This window comes from Panulirus ornatus, chromosome 9 (assembly GCF_036320965.1).
Source record: "Panulirus ornatus isolate Po-2019 chromosome 9, ASM3632096v1, whole genome shotgun sequence".
NCBI lineage: Eukaryota > Metazoa > Arthropoda > Malacostraca > Decapoda > Palinuridae > Panulirus > Panulirus ornatus.
The window spans coordinates 54,771,976-54,791,437 of NC_092232.1; the positions used below are offsets into that span (position 1 = coordinate 54,771,976).

The 19,462-nt window shown below is 46.2% G+C and overlaps 1 protein-coding gene across 2 annotated transcripts in view; it reads left to right on the top strand.

Moving 5' to 3' along the window:
- The first annotated feature begins 3,934 nt into the window (after positions 1-3,934).
- LOC139750435 (uncharacterized) overlaps positions 3,935-19,462 on the top strand; it is a 32,279-nt gene continuing 16,751 nt past the window's right edge. The window contains exons 1-3 of one of the 2 annotated variants that reach the window (XM_071665235.1): positions 3,935-4,124; positions 14,357-15,799; positions 16,403-16,486. In XM_071665235.1, the coding sequence (XP_071521336.1) occupies positions 16,418-16,486 (69 nt within the window). In that variant the 5' untranslated portion in view covers positions 3,935-4,124; positions 14,357-15,799; positions 16,403-16,417. Of the gene's footprint in view, positions 4,125-14,356; positions 15,800-16,402; positions 16,487-16,637; positions 16,642-19,462 lie in introns of those variants that run through there. The other variant, XM_071665236.1, reaches the window with a different exon arrangement.

Here is a 19,462-nt window from a genome sequence, read left to right on the forward strand (position 1 = left end):
AGACAAGGTGTTGCGGAGGAAGGGTGTAGAGCGAGGTGTTGCGGAGGAAGGGTGTAGAGCGAGGTGTTGCAAAGAATAGGTGAAGCAAAGATGGTCTGATGCAAGGACAAGGCACTACAAGCATACGGTGTTACAGAGACGAGGTACAGCAGACAGCATGTCTTTCAGTTAATGTTATCGAAGTTACAGTATGTTACAAAGCTTTTTTTTGTACTAGAGACAGTGATACGCAGAGACGTTGTGCACATGTAGCGTTTTTTGAAAACAATGGCGTAGAAAACATTTACTGAGCCGAGGTGTTGTAGAGAAGCACTGTGCCTCATTGTTACAGAAGTACAGTGTTATATGGACATGTTGCAACATCCCTGTGTTGCGATGGATGTGGACCTGCAGAGACCTGATATTCCAAAGATGTGTTGGGGCAGAGACCACGTGTATAGCAAGGTGTGGAGTAACTAATAATTGTTTTACTCTAAGGTCATAATAAAGGCACAAGTATTTCCAGTCAAATTCAGCCTTAGGTCACCACTTTTATGAAGTGATTGTTCACGTGTGCGTTAAGGGCCTCAAAGGGGGAAGGATGAGAAGGGTGGTCAGGGTTATGGGAGGTAAGAGTGGCGAGGGAGGGAAGGTAGGGGTTAGGGTGAAGGGAGGCAAGGGGGACGAGGGATGGAAGGGAGAGGGGGAGATCCGATGACACAATCAACAGAGGCAAAAAGTTAGGCGGCAGTGAACCGCCCTCGACACTGTAACACCTCCTTCCCCCGGGGATCAGACGTCAGTATATAACCCCCTGACCTCAGGGCTAGGACCTGACCCTCCTACCCCTGAGGTCAGGCCTTACCCTACCCCCCTCCTGACCATGGCCAACTGGGTACATGAGCAGACTGAACAATATCTCGCCCTGTACACAAGTAAGTCTTGCAATAATTCAACATTTCCACGAATGGATCTTTTCGTCTCCCTGACCCACCCCCTGTGATACCTCACTCACCTCCTCAGCTGCTGAGAGACTGTCCATCACACCCCACCGAGGAAGCAGATTAACCCAAGACACTCCTGAAGCAGTACACGAAAGTGATCTGCCCCAGGACCCCTCCGCTAATAAGGCTCCTCACCCATCCTACTATCTACACAATACGAACCATGAGACCTGGTGCCACTTAACTCTCTCATACCCCGAGGGCACTTGAGTGTGGCAGATTGGTCCTCGAGGAGGGATGGCGGTGACGTCAACACCTGAGGCAGGCAAGCTGGGGGTGTGCTTGCCATTCCTCGTCGTCCACACATAAGGCGGCTCACAAGTGATGCAACAACGATGTGGGCAGCCTCCCCTCGCCCATGACGCAGCTGGCCTCAACCCGCGAGGGAAAAAATGGTTCGAGCCACATCCGTGACATCAGGGAGGAGATATGACAGTCTTTTTTATATATGCACAGCTTGACAGGCGTTGGTAGTGGCTTAATATGTTCACAACCAAGGCTCACATTCCATAGTTTGCATATCAAAATGGTTTACATGTCCGGGTATAGACCCATTCTTTCACACTGACGTCATATATATATATATATATATATATATATATATATATATATATATATATATATATATATATATATATATAGGCGTAGAAACATCACTAGGGAAAGGAACTACGAGAATCCTGAGCGCTTTCGCGTATTACCACACCTTCAGAGGACTGGCGTTATGGGGTAATATTACAGGAAAGCGCTCAGGATTCTCGTGTTTCCCTTTCCTTGTGGTGTTTCTGCATCTATGAAGCCACATGTCTCGTTATGATCTGCACACACACACACACACACACACACACACACACACACACACACACACACATATATATATATATATATATATATATACATATATATATATATATATATATATATATATATATATATATATATATATATATATATATATATATATATATATATGAGTGGAAGGGTTGAATGATGCAACATAAGGTAAACCGTGGAACACCACAAGCAACGTTTGTTTTTGAATTTCTCCGTTATTCTGTCTGAGGAATCTCTTACCATGAAACATTAATGTGTATAACGTATCATGATTAATGTGTATAACGTATCATGATTAATGTGTATAACGTATCATGATTAATGTGTATAACGTATCATGATTAATGTGTATAACGTATCACGATTAATGTGTATAACGTATCATGATTAATGTGTATAACGTATCACGATTAATGTGTATAACGTATCATGATTAATGTGTATAACGTATGACGAATAATGTGTATAACGTATCATGATTAATGTGTATAACGTATCATGATTAATGTGTATAACGTATCACGATTAATGTGTATAACGTATCATGATTAATGTGTATAACGTATCATGATTAATGTGTATAACGTATCATGATTAATGTGTATAACGTATCATGATTAATGTGTATAACGTATCATGATTAATGTGTATAACGTATCATGATTAATGTGTATAACGTATCATGATTAATGTGTATAACGTATCATGATTAATGTGTATAACGTATCATGATTAATGTGTATAACGTATCACGATTAATGTGTATAACGTATCATGATTAATGTGTATAACGTATCACGATTAATGTGTATAACGTATCATGATTAATGTGTATAACGTATGACGAATAATGTGTATAACGTATCATGATTAATGTGTATAACGTATCATGATTAATGTGTATAACGTATCACGATTAATGTGTATAACGTATCATGATTAATGTGTATAACGTATCATGATTAATGTGTATAACGTATCATGATTAATGTGTATAACGTATCATGATTAATGTGTATAACGTATCATGATTAATGTGTATAACGTATCATGATTAATGTGTATAACGTATCATGATTAATGTGTATAACGTATCATGATTAATGTGTATAACGTATCATGATTAATGTGTATAACGTATCATGATTAATGTGTATAACGTATCATGATTAATGTGTATAACGTATCACGATTAATGTGTATAACGTATCATGATTAATGTGTATAACGTATCACGATTAATGTGTATAACGTATCATGATTAATGTGTATAACGTATGACGAATAATGTGTACAACGTATCATGATTAATGTGTATAACGTATCATGATTAATGTGTATAACGTATCACGATTAATGTGTATAACGTATCATGATTAATGTGTATAACGTATCATGATTAATGTGTATAACGTATCATGATTAATGTGTATAACGTATCATGATTAATGTGTATAACGTATCATGATTAATGTGTATAACGTATCATGATTAATGTGTATAACGTATGACGAATAATGTGTACAACGTATCATGATTAATGTGTATAACGTATCATGATTAATGTGTATAACGTATCACGATTAATGTGTATAACGTATCATGATTAATGTGTATAACGTATCATGATTAATGTGTATAACGTATCATGATTAATGTGTATAACGTATCATGATTAATGTGTATAACGTATCATGATTAATGTGTATAACGTATCATGATTAATGTGTATAACGTATCATGATTAATCATGTGTTTCATCACTCCTCTCATCTGTCATTGGTAACATACGTGGGCAGTAATGTCTCCTCTCTCTTCCTGGATGCATCATTGGATTATTGTGTCGTTTAGATTCATCTGACTGTTGTTACGACAGGCTATACAGAGTCGTAAGGGACAGACGCCTGTCTAGACTCACATGTCTGCCCTGCCACATGGATCGACTGTGAGAGAAAACATCAGTAAATGTGCTCCAGTCTGGAGATTAAAGACATCTCACTGTCATCACTTCAACTTGGTGTATAGTCTCGGTGAGTGAGTCAGGCTTCTCCGGCTTTTCCTGGACATGATTAAATAATCTTTCATATTTTCTCACTGTAATAACGATGTAAGAATATTACATGAGGCAGTGCACTTCAAGCAGCTGCTCGCTAACGTGGGCCACTGTGATCACGGGTCACCAGTTTGAGTCTGTTGGTGGCGAAGATTTCCTGATGCAATGAAACTAACCCAAAAAAATACTTAGAAAGATACTTAGAAGAAGTAAGATACTTTTGTGGTATGAGAGCAGTAGATGACTGGATTAAGGTAAGTGATGAAATTGTAAATGTTGAAAATATAACAGAGTACCATACAATATTATGAAATGTTCCCCACAAGCAGACACACACACACACACACACACACACACACACACACACACACACCGACGACAGAATTACACACACAGGCCACATATTTACATACACAGATTACAGTATTACACGCACAAACTACATAACAGTACACACCCATAACAGTGACGTAGTAACGTGCACGTCACCCCGTCGTCACACATCCCGGAGTGTTCATCGTCATCCCCTCCAGCTTGTCACGCTCTAAGACTCGTTATAAATCACCGTCACTGCTTTTTTACCTAACCTCCTCGTGTTACGGAAGGTGAGACACGTAACCCACCCTTGTGTGTGGAAACGCGGGCGGAGGGGCGACCCACCGGCCCCACTATCCAGATTTCTATAACTACTGAATCACTACGAAGTATTAATGGCTGTGATCAATGGCCTTAATAGAGGTTTGAATATTCATAATGGTCTTGATAGGGGTTTAGATATTCTTAATGGTCTTGGTAGGGGTTTAGATATTCTTAATGGCCTTTTGTGGGGTCGCTCTTGGTTATGAGGACAAGGGGTCAGAGGTCAAGCTCCGTGATTCCCCTGTGGTCGTTCGTGGGGAGCCACTGCCACCCAGGCGCCTCCTCGCCCTTTGGGGAAACAAGTGAATCACGTACAGTAAAAAGTCCGTGGTTCTCTGTACTGATAGCGTACGTGCGTACACCAGGGGAGAGGCCGTGGAATTCAAATACTCCTTTTAAATGGTCAACACAATGCAATTTTAGGGAATTCTATTAAGAAAACCAACAATTCAATTCCGTTTTTCGAGAGTCTACAGTGAACGATGTATTATGGGAACTGGGTGGCATTAGTTACCTATATCGTCTTTCATTAAAATTTTGTTGTCTTTTTCACTCTTTTTAAAGTTTTGATATTTGTCTCATTTGTTGACAGTTGATAAAGCGGTTTGGGGTAGAGAGTTCTGGGTATATTTAGTTAGAGGGACAGGTACCTTAGACTTGTGTGGGTTATAACTGAAGAAGACCTCATTAGGAACAATTATGTTGGGGAGGAAGTCCCCTCATACTGCTTATGTTGGGGAGGAACAGTCCCCTCATACTGCTTATGTTGGGGAGGAACAGTCCCCTCATACTGCTTATGTTGGGGAGGAACAGTCCCCTCATACTACTTATGTTGGGGAGGAACAGTCCCCTCATACTGCTTATGTTGGGGAGGAAGTCCCCTCATACTGCTTATGTTGGGGAGGAACAGTCCCCTCATACTGCTTATGTTGGGGGAGTGATCTTGCCCTCACAGTACAACAGGTTCAGAGGAAGAAACATCTTAGTATTGACTTCAGGATGAACATCGTGTGTTCTGTATATACCCGGCTCACAGTGGGAACTGAAGGTGTTCCAAGCTCTGGGTGACGGTCAGTCCAGAGGCCACCCGTAGCCAGAGCCAACTCCCGGCCCTGGTTGTTCTGTGCGTCACGGGAAGCGTCAGGGAGACGCCCCTACATTAGTGACGCCCCCCCGGCCTTAGTTGTTCGGTGCGTCACGAGGCGTCAGGGAGACGCCCCTACATTAGTGACGCCCCCCGGCCTTAGTTGTTCTGTGCGTTACGAGGCGTCAGGGAGACGCCCTTACAGTCGTGACGTCCCCCGGCCCTAGTTGTTCGGTGCGTCACAAGGCGTCAGCATGACGTCCCCACAGTTGTGACGTCCCACAGCTCCGTGCAGCGGGTCACGTTCCACTTCTCTCCGCCAGCTGTGGAACACACCCCCCTTGACTGCTGAGGCCCAGCTGGGGCATCGTCCTCTCTCCTGAACCATGTAAATGACGTAATATAAGCATTCACATCATTGTCCTCCACACGAACATTGTCTTCCTTCGGTGTTAAGTCTCCCAGCTCACGCGAGTCTTGATTTCAGGACTTTGCAGTAAGATGTCGCCAGGTGTTCACAACTTCATACAGAAGGAATTGATATGATGAGGTACACAAGGCAGACCACGGGCTCCCGAGAGGTTCATTATCGTGAGGAAAACTTTTTAAGTTTACAGCGGCGTCGGTTTCAACCCTAATCGCAGCTCCGCTCATAAGTTACCATTTTTTCCCTCGTCACAAAGCATTTGAAAGCAATGATTCTCTTGCAGTTTCTTTGCGATCTATTTTCTCGTCCATCGTCTCCTTCCTCGTCGTTCATCCCTTGGGCCTGCTTCCTTCCACGGCATCAACCGTTCCAGTGTCACGGATCGATCAGTTGACAACGTTCACTTCTTTACGATTCGTCTCTTCGTCCTCTGCCACCTCCCCACCTCTCCCTCCTCTCCCCTGGCTCTCGACCTTGCTTCTCAATCTACCCCCCGTCATCGCTCCACCGCCTCCCGCCCCTTGGCATGATGGCACCAAATATAGCTGTCCCGCGGGACCTATCACACAAACCCTGGCGTCCCACGACAGCGTCACGGCCTCCCTGGAGGCGTGATCTCTCCTCCCTCGCTCTTTGTCTCCCGATTTTTCACTCTCATCAGCACCCTCGTTAATCCATCCTCTTGGTCATACTTGCTCCTGGTTTCTCCACGTACTTGTTCCTCACCACACTTTTATGTGTGTATGAGATGTGGTCTTATAATCAATGTAGTCGTCAAGTGATTCTGAACTTGATCAATATTGAGCAACACATACTATGATTATGGTTCTCCAGAACGTACGCCCCATCATCCACCGTTCATACCCGCGACCAGAGACTCACCATCACGTGAGGCAACACAGCCCGTCATGTCCATTACGCTCAGGTATTTCCGGAATGCAGGACGAGGTCCCGGCTTGCCACACTCTCTGGAGATGACCGGCGACGTGCACTTGTTAGGCTGAGCAGGGTGTTGTGTCTACCTCTCCCAACCCACCCAACCAAAACTCTGCCTCCCACTCTCCACTCCTCGTTATCTTCCGCCCGTCACTCTCCTTCCTCCCCTTATCCTCCCCTGGCTGACTCCTGCCCCACACCTGTGGCAGATGTAGCGCCCAACACACGGCCTTTGTCACTACCGCAACAACTGACGTAAATCTAAAGATTTATTTTACAGTTGACGGATTTTCGAAGGAGTTTTATGTGTTACTGGCCATTTGCCTCATGCCATCTCTCTGTCTCTCTCTCTTATTATTATCATTATTATTATTATTATTATTATTATTATTATTATTATTATTATTATCATTAGTATTATTATCATTATTTATCCCTGGGGATGAAAAAACAATTCTACTCACGTATCTCAAGCGAGTCTTAGAACACGACTATAAGACGCAGGAGCTGGAGATTTTACCCCTCCCTCCTGTGTTATAACTCTCCAGGATCAAACAGGAACAAAAGCAGGAAAAAGAGGATATTCCCTGGAGAGCTGAGACCAGACTTCACCACTGCCGCCGCTTGGCTGAGATCAATATGGTCCACCAGATCATTATAAGCCTTATAGCTCATCTAATAACACGTCAATATTGCATTTTCTATAATTCTCTGGATGTCTGTGCTATCTAGTCATTTTCTTCAGTAACTCGTATCTGGAACTTATAGTGTCTCGTTTTCTATATAGATTTTAGATTTGGTGTTGAGGTAGCCATCAGCTGTATAGTTGTTGTTGAGGTTGTAGTCATGTGTGCGTCAGCCACGAGCAGTGTAAGACCTGTGTGTTGTGAGGTGCACGTGAGGGTGGGCAGAAGTCGTGTTGTGCGAAGCTGGCTGTACTTAAGCCCAGCTGACGCTGTGTCCACTCCATTACCCCGGTGACGTCACTCCCACAGTGTCATTACTTCGGCTGAACATGATAAACTCGAGGGACCTTCGTCTGGGCCGGGGGTCGGGGGTCGGGGGGTCGGGGGGGGCCGCTATCATTTTGAATCGAGTCACACACACCCCCCCCCCCCCCCACCCCTCCCCCCACCGCTGAAGAAAAAAAGAACATTGAGTTATGAGCTTCGTTCTGTCTGTGGCCTGATGTGCAACGAGTCTGTTCTTGACGAGGTCTGTCTTCGTGTTGTCCGAGGCCCTGTTCCATCAGTGATGCCGACATCCTCCTAAACCTATCTCGACTCGCCACTCAAGGCACAAAGTGGGTCTCCGAGGGTGAATGAAATCCAAGCTCTCCTCCTCAGAATGCGTAGCCATGACAAATGGCTCTTTCAGGAAGACCTGCATAAATCATGAGGGTATGCAAATGAATTATGCAAATGAAGATGATCATGATAAACTCGTGAATACTGAAAGTTGTCTCAATACAAGATATGGTGGTGTCCCTCTGTTTGCACACCCCGTCTTCAGATGGTCGTAAATGGTGCGTCATGACACAATGAAAGTTTGAGCTTCCCCTCCCCTGTGGGTAAGCACTTTTCTGCCTCCCTTCGCCCCTATGTACTTAAGCTGACAGTTACTTGGTTCGCCGTGGCACTCACCTCCCTATCTATTCTCAGGCGACCTATACAGTATACCATTGTCTTGTGGCATGTTTCACATCAAGTGTGGTTCACTATATAAAGGACTGAGGGAACGGGCCACACGATAATAGGACATTGTGCAGTCCAGACCCCTCTTGTTATGCAAAAGGGGTCCGACACATACGTGACCACTTGCAGGCGAACTAACGACCCTGTTGGATAGTTTGCAGTCTGCGTTGGATATGGAAAAAGAGATATTTGTCGCTGAGGTTGTGAATGGAACGGTTAGAGGATAGGAGATGAGATCAGCATATATTGTTTGTTTATTACCGAAAGATTCACCTATCCCTGAACGCCTCTACTACCACAGCCCATCATATCAACCCTTCCACCTCGCCCGATGACTTGCCTCCTGATGGAGAGGTCGTCAGTACCCTGCCCCCTGTCACTCCTCGTCTGCAGGAGGCGCCCTCTTCCTCTTCCCCTGACACTATACACTCCCCTGTCGCCCAGCAATAACCGGTTTCTCACTAATGTCATTCATGTATAACTTGGAAAGAAAAAACGTATTGCTGTAGCCGGCTGTGCTGTGCCTAGCACGTCCTGTTCCTAATTGTTCCCAGGTGGTGGGCCTGCCAGGGGCAGACATGCAGGGGAGTACCTAGGTACGAGGAGAGTGTCTAGCAGGGCAGTACTCAGCAAGGTATTGCTTACCAGTCATTCCCGATAGGGTAGTGTCCAGAAGATAGTCAACGGCAGGGTACTGTCGTAGTACTTGTCATCCTCCAGCTGGGGAGCGCCTGGCGTTCACCCCACCTCCCCAGCAGGGGAGCGCCTGGCGTTCACCCCACCTCCCCAGCAGGGGGGTGCCTGGAGTTCACCCCACCTCCCCAGCAGGGGAGTGCCTGGCGTTCACCCCACCTCCCCAGCAGGGGAGTGCCTGGCGTTCACCCCACCTCCCCAGCAGGGGAGCGCCTGGCGTTCACCCCACCTCCCCAGCAGGGGAGTGCCTGGCGTTCACCCCACCTCCCCAGCAGGGGAGTAGTGCCTGGCAGTCACAATTTAACACCCTTGCTCCCCTGACGCACCAGCCGCTCTGCCCATACCGCCATCGACCACAATACCGACCACTGACAAAGGTGGCACTCACGAGGACCCCAGTACGACCTTGGTCGTCCCCGCCCTCCTGTCTTGCCCTAACCTCACCCACACACGTACCACAAGAGGTGACATCTTTCCGTATAAATCTAGCCATCGAGTCAAAAGACATTCGTGATGTCTTCAATGATTGATAACTGAAGAAAGTCAGATAATCGTTCGTGATAAGCCACCATCTCAAAAGATGTGACTGCTGTAGATGCCATGAGCAGTCAGGTGTGTGGCGGAGAACCATGGCTGGTGGAACGATGTTGAACCCAAGAGCTTGTGACGCCTGCTTAGGGCCAACAGCCACTTGAGCAGCGACACACAAGGCCTCCCTGATGCTGCTGCTGGAGGTGGCACCTCCGTCGTCAGGAGAATGGCCGGAGGTCTCCCTCTCTTCCTCTCTGGCGGAGGTGTAGACGCCATACGGCCGTCTCCAGACCTCACAATGACCACTCTGTTGGGGGTGTACTGACTCACCATGCGTATGGTTGGTGGAGTACCGTCGGGTTATAACGATTACGAGTGGTCGTTGCCTGATAAAGCACTCAGCGGTGATGCTACAGGCGGGCGATAATGCCAGGATGTCTGACAACGTTCTCCCTCCATCAAGATTCGTAGGAGAGACGCGAAACAAAATTAATCTACGCCATCCTCACGTACCAACGGTGATGTGTTGTGCAGGTCCCCAGGGGTGGGAGTGGAACCTCGCCAGTCGTGGAGTGAGATAAGGCGACCTAAAGAGTTGCTCTGTGCATTGAGAGGTCGCATACAAGATTCCTCTCATCACTTGCTACTAACTTTTCACACTGGGAGGACCGTGTCTCTAACAACGACAGTCGACGCTCCCTCATTTCAGAGAGCATATGAGGAAACATCTTTCATATTCATGATATAGACTTATTGCTTGATATAGTTTCTATGAATACATGATTTCTAGTTTCATTATCCCTGAGGATAGTGGAGAAAGAATACTGCTCACGTATTCCCTGCGTGTCGTAGAAGGCGGCTGAATGAGGTGGGAACGAGGGGCTGGAAATCCTCCCATTCCTGTTATACTTTCCAAAAGAAGGAACAGAGAAGGGGGCCAAATGAGGATTTCCCCTCTATGTTCTTTTTAGCGAGTGTAAACCTGCCTTACATTTTTGGAGGTTGTCATCGTCTATCAGTCTGGTCGACGATGAGGTTGGTAGATAAACTTTCAGGTCGATATAAGTTTGGTTGATGCGTCAGGATGTTAGGAAGACCAATACTGGCTGACCCGCCAGCCTGTACCCACCAGCTTGACCCACCAGCTTGACCCACCAGCTTGACCCACCAGCTTCATCTTCAAGCTTGGTCCTCCCCAGCCTGATCCATCATTCTGACCCAACAGCTTAACACGCCAGTCTGGTTCATCAGCCTGGACCCACTTGCCTGGCTCCACCAACCCAACCTACCAGTCTAATCCACCAGCCCGACCTACACCGCTTACCCGCCGGTCTGAAGCCAAGTCACTGTTGCAGCAACACAGACATGAACGTAGACCATAAACATATCCTCTACTTTATCCTGGAAATTCTCACGTAATCAGTGTCACAAAATCTGCTCCCCAAAGGATAGGGTTGATGTATAGGCAATTTAATTATATTTCCCTTTTGAGCAGCTATTCCATATCAACAAGTATTTCATTCACATCAATATGGGTTATTGCTCAACTATCTGGAGGAACACGTCTTCCACCTCACTCAGAACCAGAGTCAAGTCCACAGTTTTCTGCTTCACTGATTCGCCAGCTACCACCTCTCCTCCACCATCCTTTCCGTCTGTCGTGATGTTGCTTTCTCCCTATTCTGCAGGTATTACTTCGGCCACAACTCTCATGAGCTGTTTTTGTGTGCGCGTCTGTCTCTAACGCTTGGATCCATGGGTTACAAATGGCTGCCGCTTCCAATAGTTTCTATGTAGATACCAGGCACACGAGGATTGACCGTCTTAATACCTCCTTCTTTACTCGGACAACGAAGCTGTATGATTCTTTTCTTTCTCTCGTCTCTCCCTCTTTATTCAACCTTTCCACGTTTAACATTCAGGTCTAAATGGAAATGAGAAGCTCAAATTAATCTCCTCATTTACGGTATTTTCTCGAACTCTAATTTTTTTCCCCTTCATCTGAGATGGCCATGACTGGAGGTCGTGTTTTTCGTCCGCGTCAAGTTGGTCATTATAAAAACATGGAGGCGGAGCGTGTGGCGTCCACTGTAGAGGAAAAACGTGGGAATTAAGGCAGATCTGTCTACGAGAGGTGTAGGAGGACAGGGTCGCATTCACAGTCTTCATAATGCTCATAACTCCAGTAACTCACACTGTGCTCAGTTCCAGGTTACATCTTGTTATATGAAGTATGGGAAACAATGTAGGTGGTGGTGTCCTGCCCTTTATAGCTCATTCAAATTCCGTTGTAGAAAATGCTGTAGACGATGAGAATCTCGAGTTCCTTTTTGTGCCAATTAAAGATAAACTTCGTAAGAAAATAACAGAAGGCCAAGTTTACCGGCCCACCAGCTCAGACACCACCAGGGGTTGGAGGAAGACTCAATCATCAGTCACCAGAAATCTGTAATGAACAAGATTCCTTCATAGCAAGAGATTTTAGCATACCATTACCTAAATGGGGAGAATCCCTTTCACAGTACCTGCTGGCCCCCGTGGACGCTGCCTAAAGTTGCTTGATGGTGACCTTATGCAATACCTGCACACATCCCCTGTAACACAAATAGTACCTGCACACATCCCCTGTAACACAAATAGTACCTGCACACATCTCCTGTAACACAAATAGTACCTGCACACATCTCCTGTAACACAAATAGTACCTGCACACATCTCCTGTAACACAAATAGTACCTGCACACATCTCCTGTAACACAAATAGTACCTGCACACATCCCCTGTAACACAAATAGTACCTGCACACATCTCCTGTAACACAAATAGTACCTGCACACATCTCCTGTAACACAAATAGTACCTGCACACATCTCCTGTAACACAAATAGTACCTGCACACATCTCCTGTAACACAAATAGTACCTGCACACATCTCCTGTAACACAAATAGTACCTTACCTGCACACATCTCCTGTAACACAAATAGTACCTGCACACATCTCCTGTAACACAAATAGTACCTGCACACATCTCCTGTAACACAAATAGTACCTGCACACATCTCCTGTAACACAAATAGTACCTGCACACATCTCCTGTAACACAAATAGTACCTGCACACATCTCCTGTACACAATAGTACCTGCACACATCTCCTGTAACACAAATAGTACCTGCACACATCTCCTGTAACACAAATAGTACCTGCACACATCTCCTGTAACACAAATAGTACCTGCACACATCTCCTGTAACACAAATAGTACCTGCACACATCTCCTGTAACACGTTTCTTGCTTCATTTCCTGTGAGGGCCGCCTCTGGTTGGTCTATTTTAGCCTCTTGCGAAGAACAGCTGACATCATGAACCTGATTTAGACACAATGAAGGTTATAACCACGTCACACCCTAGTGACGGTGTTGTGCGGCACTGCTGTGAGCCATTGTTGGAGTTGTGAGAAGTGTGTGTGTGTGTGTGTGTGTGTGTGTGTGTGTGTGTGTGTGTGTGTCACTTGTAGTGATCCGAGCATTCTGTGAGCCAGTGAGGCGTTGTGAGTATCCTCTGAGGCGTTAATGAGGCTGGAAGCTGTTTATGAGCAGTTTGATTAACATGGGCCGACTTTACCCGAGCGATGAATTCAGTGGAACCCACAATCTTGACCCACCAGACTGTTTCCTCTGCCTGACTCACAACTACACCATCAGCAAGACTCATCACTCTGATTCACCTGTAGTATCGACCCACTGACTTGACTCATGAGTTTGCCTCATCTGATTAACCCACTAACAGGACACAGTAGTATGACTCATAGGTCCATACTGTGAGTATGGTATCAACCACTCGCCCAACCGGACACACTCGAAGCTTGACCCATCTGCCTCACTCACGGCAGCAAGACTCACCATAGCCCTTACTTAACCACCTCGTTCATCAGCATGACTCACTATCTTGAGTCACCAACCTGAACCCCCCAGAAACCGAGTCACCATTCAGTTTTAGTAACCTAAGTCCAGTGGGTATAGATGTGACGTAACCCAGGAGGACGAATCAATTAATGTGGCCAATAAAAACAACAGCTGGCTATATTACGAGACGCTAACTCTCCCAGCGAGGACTATCTCAGCGTCTGTCGTCCCCTAGCTTTTAATCATCCCCTTAGGTGACTGTTTGAGGACATCGTTAGTGCCATTACAATCATTTCAAACAGCATCCTTCTAGAATGATACACGGGCTGTCTTACGCGCGGTAAACAATATCTTGGTGTTCTTATGTCGACGCATAGCACCCATCGTACGATTTATGCTTGCCTCCACCTACCCCTTAGCCATGCACATACCCTCAATCCACACTTATCAAAGAGATGCTTCGTCTATGTATACTTTGACAAAGATTATGAGCTCAGAATTAATTGATGCATTCCTCTCTTTTTTCTTGGATTGACCAATGCTCTTAATGCCAGCATAAATTAATTGTTATTACAGCCTATAACAGACATAGGGAGCTTTGTGAATGATGTGATGTGGAGGATAAACAGGAGGAGGGAGATGGTTAGTGTCAAGCCCCTGCGTCATCCTCCCGACAGTGAGGGACGTGCAGGAGTGCAGGACACGAGCCAAAAACAACACAGTTACAGCGAGGGACACGGGCCGCAGGGGTGCACCTCCTCCCTGGCTAGAGCTGCGGCTTCCTCTTGTTAGGCGATGATCACCCCCGCTGGGGAGGCGGGGAGCAAGACCTGATGGTGTCACGGGGTCGACTCCCAGTTGTCTTGGTGCACAAGAACAACAACAACAACGACAACAACAACAACAACAACAACAACAATAAACCTTCAACTATTTTTGCTGATCGACTGAGAGCTCGGTGATGTAACAAGCGGGGAATATCCTGCCATCCAACAATACCTGCCGAAGAAGATTTACAATCACCTCACCTTGAGCAACGACTGATCTTCAGCCTTACTGTGGGCAGTAATGGGCTGTCTTTACCTCCTCAGATTGAGCAAATTGGCTTTAGCGACGCCCTGCGAGGCAGTGCGGAACAAAAATCAATTGCGTTTGTCCTTCAGGAAGAGCCAGCCAGTTGCTGTAAGGCGTGAACGAGGCCTTGTGCGCCGCGTCTGGATCGTCTCAGACGCCGCTGATGGATTCTGCGCAGCTCTGAGTCCACGTCCCATTTACAGTCGCTTTGTTTCATCCTTTGCAAACCAGACGAGGTAACCACCTGAGCGGTGCATTATCCAGAAGGCTCACCCTCCTCAGAGCCATCTGGGCCAGAGGGAGTTCTTCTACTGAGAAACAAAAGCAAGTTATCTTCAGACAATGTGGCAGCGAGTGGCTTCCCACTCTGGCCCCCTACGACGTTTCAACGATAGTGCCACGTCTGGTGATAATGGCACTACTCCGGCACCCGGGCCCTGGGCGGAAACCTGTCAGGGCCTGCTGGCTAGTCTGCCCCTAGCCACACACACTCACACGCGCACACACGAACACTCCCGCGCCCGCCACTGCCGCGCCAACACACGCGTTGAAATTCCTCAGAGACTTTGAAAATTCTTAACCATTTGTCTGTGAATTTCATGAAAAGACTCAACTGTGCGAATCATTTTGGACTGTGGGCTAACTGACGCAAGTTCGATACTCGATTAAAAGCTGAATAATTTCATCTAAGGCAAATCAGTGACTTGAGTGTTATCCGTCAGTACTGAGCAGATTACAACGAGGAAGAATCAGGTAACACTGTGTGGACATACCAGGCACCAAGCTACCCGCACCACCACACGTCCAGCATTCTACCGAGGCCCCTTTGACCCCTGACCCCAAGAGTGCCAGTGTTGGACCCCCTCAGCCCACGACGACCCACAGACGTAAACTGGCCCCCACGCAACACACCTGCTGCCTGCCTCTCTCCAGCACCTTCTACAGGTAGGTCATATGCCCAGTGCTAACACCATACTTGGCTTTATCTGTCTGACGGACAGACACTTGTATACTATATTCCTGAGTGTCCTGAATTCAATGATTTTAGTCGTCAGAGCCTCAGTGATCGAGAAGTTCCTGATCACTTCACTGATAGTGATGTTTTTGGAGATGTTCACCTGATGTGTGCAATGTCTGCTAACCCCATGATGTACGTCATGCCTCACGTACCTTATGTCATGACCGTGACAGTGTCGCTGTCCATATCCTGTAGATCATCTTGTAAGCGATGACAGCGTCTCAAAACCATTCAAAAAGTTGACTTAAGATGTCCTTTGATCTTTGTCTGTGATGACTTCCTTGCTACATGTTTTCAACTGCATGGTTGCCTAAATACAATAAGCTGCTCTTTATTCATTTATTATTCAGATATAAACCACTGTTTTGTTAATCAATAATGGACTTAGTAATGATTATAAACCATGTATGAAAAAAAGAAGAGATTAAGAAAGTAAATATCTTGCTATAGATCATAAGGGTTGATATGGTGGCAATATTGATGAATCCTTCTCTCTACGTGTGTGTGTGTGTGTGTGTGTGTGTGTGCAGGAGACAACCTCAGCCATGCGTCGCTGCTGCTGGTGCTGCGTCAGCCTGCAGAAGGGCGTGGTGGCTATAGGAGTCCTCAGCATGGTCAGTACCTCCATTAGTTTACCTCAGCATGGTCAGTATCTTCACTAGTTTACCTCAGCATGGCCAGTGTTTACGCTAGTTTACCTCAGCATGGTTAGTGCCTTTGCTAGTTTACCTCAGCATGGTTAGTGCCTTTGCTAGTTTACCTCAGCATGGTTAGTGCTTTTGCTAGTTTACCTCAACATGGTTAGTACATCTGCTAGTTCACTCAGTGCCAACAGTAGTTTACTTCAGCATGGTCAACTCCCACTTGTTTACCTCCGCATAGTTAGTACCCCCATTAGTTTACTTCATCAGGGACAGTACCAACGACAGTTTAATTCAGCTTGGTCAGTACTCCTACTAGTTTACTTCAGCCTGATTAATACCTACACTAGTTTACTTTAGCATGGTCACTAGCTACACTAGTTTACCTTAGCATGATTAGAACCTGAACTAGTTTACCTCAGTTTGGTAATCATCGACACTCTCTATTTCAGCATATTCAGTTTACCTCAGCCTGGTCATTACCTTATCTAGTTCGCTTCGAAATTATCAGTAGCGCAGTTAGTTTACTTCGGTATACTCAGTATACTTTAGTTTACATGATGATCATGGCGGGTTCCATCACATTTTACATCATCATGTTGAGCACCTCATCTAGTTTATCTTACCATGGTAAGTATCCCCCTCCCACTTTACCTCACCATGGTCAAAACATATCTAGTTTACCTCAAAGTGGTCAACCTTAGTTTACCAGGGCGTCAGGGAGGACTGTTTACCGTTGTTTCGGTATATGTAGACGAAGTAGTTATCGCTGTTGGATCCTTGGTGTGACTTGACTATCTTAGATAAATCGTATATCTTTCCGAAGTCCTCTCTCTCTCTCTCTCTCTCTCTCTCTCTCTCTCTCTCTCTCTCTCTCTCTCTCATGTACTAGCCTCGACGGCTCCCTCACTCCCTCTCTCGCTGGTGGGGAGGAAGTGCATATTGATCACAGGATGAGATAAAATTGCGATGTTTAGATAAAGTGGCGTTGGACCATCTGCACAGCAGGAGAGAACGGGGTGTTCTTAGGTATTTATTAATTTGATCGCCGTTTTCCTCATTTGCGAGGTATCGCCAAGAAAAGACGAGGAAAAGGCCTCATTCGTTCACATCCAGTCTCTAGCTGTCATGTGTAATGCACCGAAACCACATTCCCTATTCACAACCACACTCCATAGACTTTTCCATAATTTTCTCCGGCTACTTCATATATGCTGGTTCAGTTCATTGACAGCACCTCGCTCCCTGTATACCACATCGCTCCAATTTACTTTATCCTTTGCATACCTCCCATCCTTCTGCATGTTCAAGCTCCGAACACTCAAAGCGACTTTCCATCCTTCCAACTCCTCTTTGGTTTCCCCTCTGTCCAACCTGCGAGTAATTACACCTCGCGTGAGAATTCAATTTCGGTGAGGCTGTATTGTCCATCGACTGTGGATAGCTAGGGCTGGTCCCGTCGTAAACCCTCTCTCTCTCTCTCTCTCTCTCTCTCTCTCTCTCTCTCTCTCTCTCTCTCTCTCTCTCAAAAGGGTCCACCAGTTCCTTGCTCCTGTGTGGAGTGTAGCCTCAGTGCCACACGGCGCCCTGGGATTGAACCATGATAATATACGTACAAGATGGGGTTAGATTGTGAATTGACCAAATCAGATTTTTTAGAGAAACTTTTATAGTCTTCCACTTATCACTTCCTCCAATTTCTAACAGATGTTTCGACTGTTTATCAACTCGTCTCAAGGTTAACATATCTGGTAGTATTTCCTGGCCATGTGTGCTTTCAGCTGCACATCCAGACAGACCTGCAGCGGCGGTACGTGCAGCTGGTGGGGGAGGTTGTGGAGGTCGACGCTCCACATGGACGCGCTACAGAGACCCACGTCTGTAAACGTTCTTATTCCTCATGTAAATACAAGCCCGGCATGAACGTCTGGCTTATGTATGGTCATGTTGAGCGCATGGCTCTGGTTCCTGAGGAGAAGGTCTGTGCAGTATACTCCTGGGGGGCGTTAGTGATTCAGTTACCCCCCAACCACCCGCCCGCCCAGGGTATTCGTACGTCAAAACACACGTGTGCTTAACAACCATTCCTCCTCCCCGGCCAGGACGCTTGAAAGCGGTGGCTGTTACCCGGGTGTACGACCCTTTGAAGCTCTACAAGACGACCCCCTTGGATATGATGGCCTGGCCCTTTGGGTCAAGCTGCGATACTCAAGGGTCGTAGAGTCGTGCTCAATGTTCGTGCAGTTGTGATCAAGATTCGTGCCGTCTTGGGTTTAAAAGTCGCCGTTTATAAGTCGTATCGTCGTGATCAAGGGTCGTACTATTCTTCAGTCTAGGCCACGTGTTCGTCATGCTCAAGGGTCGTACTGTCGTGGGGAATGGTTCATATTCATCATACTCAGGGGTCGTACCATCATGATATAGAGTCGTACCATCGTGCTTAAGCGTCGCACTATCATGATTAAGGGTCGTACCATAGTGCTCAAGGGTCGTACATCGTGTTCAAGAGTCGTACCGTCGCGCTCGAGAGTCGTGTCATCAAAGCCAAACAGCTGAAGCTAAATATAAAGTCGCATCCGCCTATGAAAGCACAGGAGGAATACACTTGGCTACCCAGCCCCGCCCACAGTCTGGCTGTGGTGATGCTGCTGGTCGATCGACCCGACCTCGAACTCATAAGAGTCTGGCTGTGATCCACCAGCTCATCCAGGGCGGCTCCAGCTGCATATATACCCTTAAAAATGATTTGATGATCAGAATGATTTAAGATCCTGAATGGTAGCGTTTCTAGTGAGGTGAGGATGGAGGGGAAATTAGCAACAGTACGAATGCATATCAGTAATTTTGATGGTCGCTCATCTCTATGTATCAAATGATACATATGTATGACTGTATGCTCGGTGACGTATGTTAAGCTGATGTTTGGAGTGATGTCTTAATCAAGTGAAG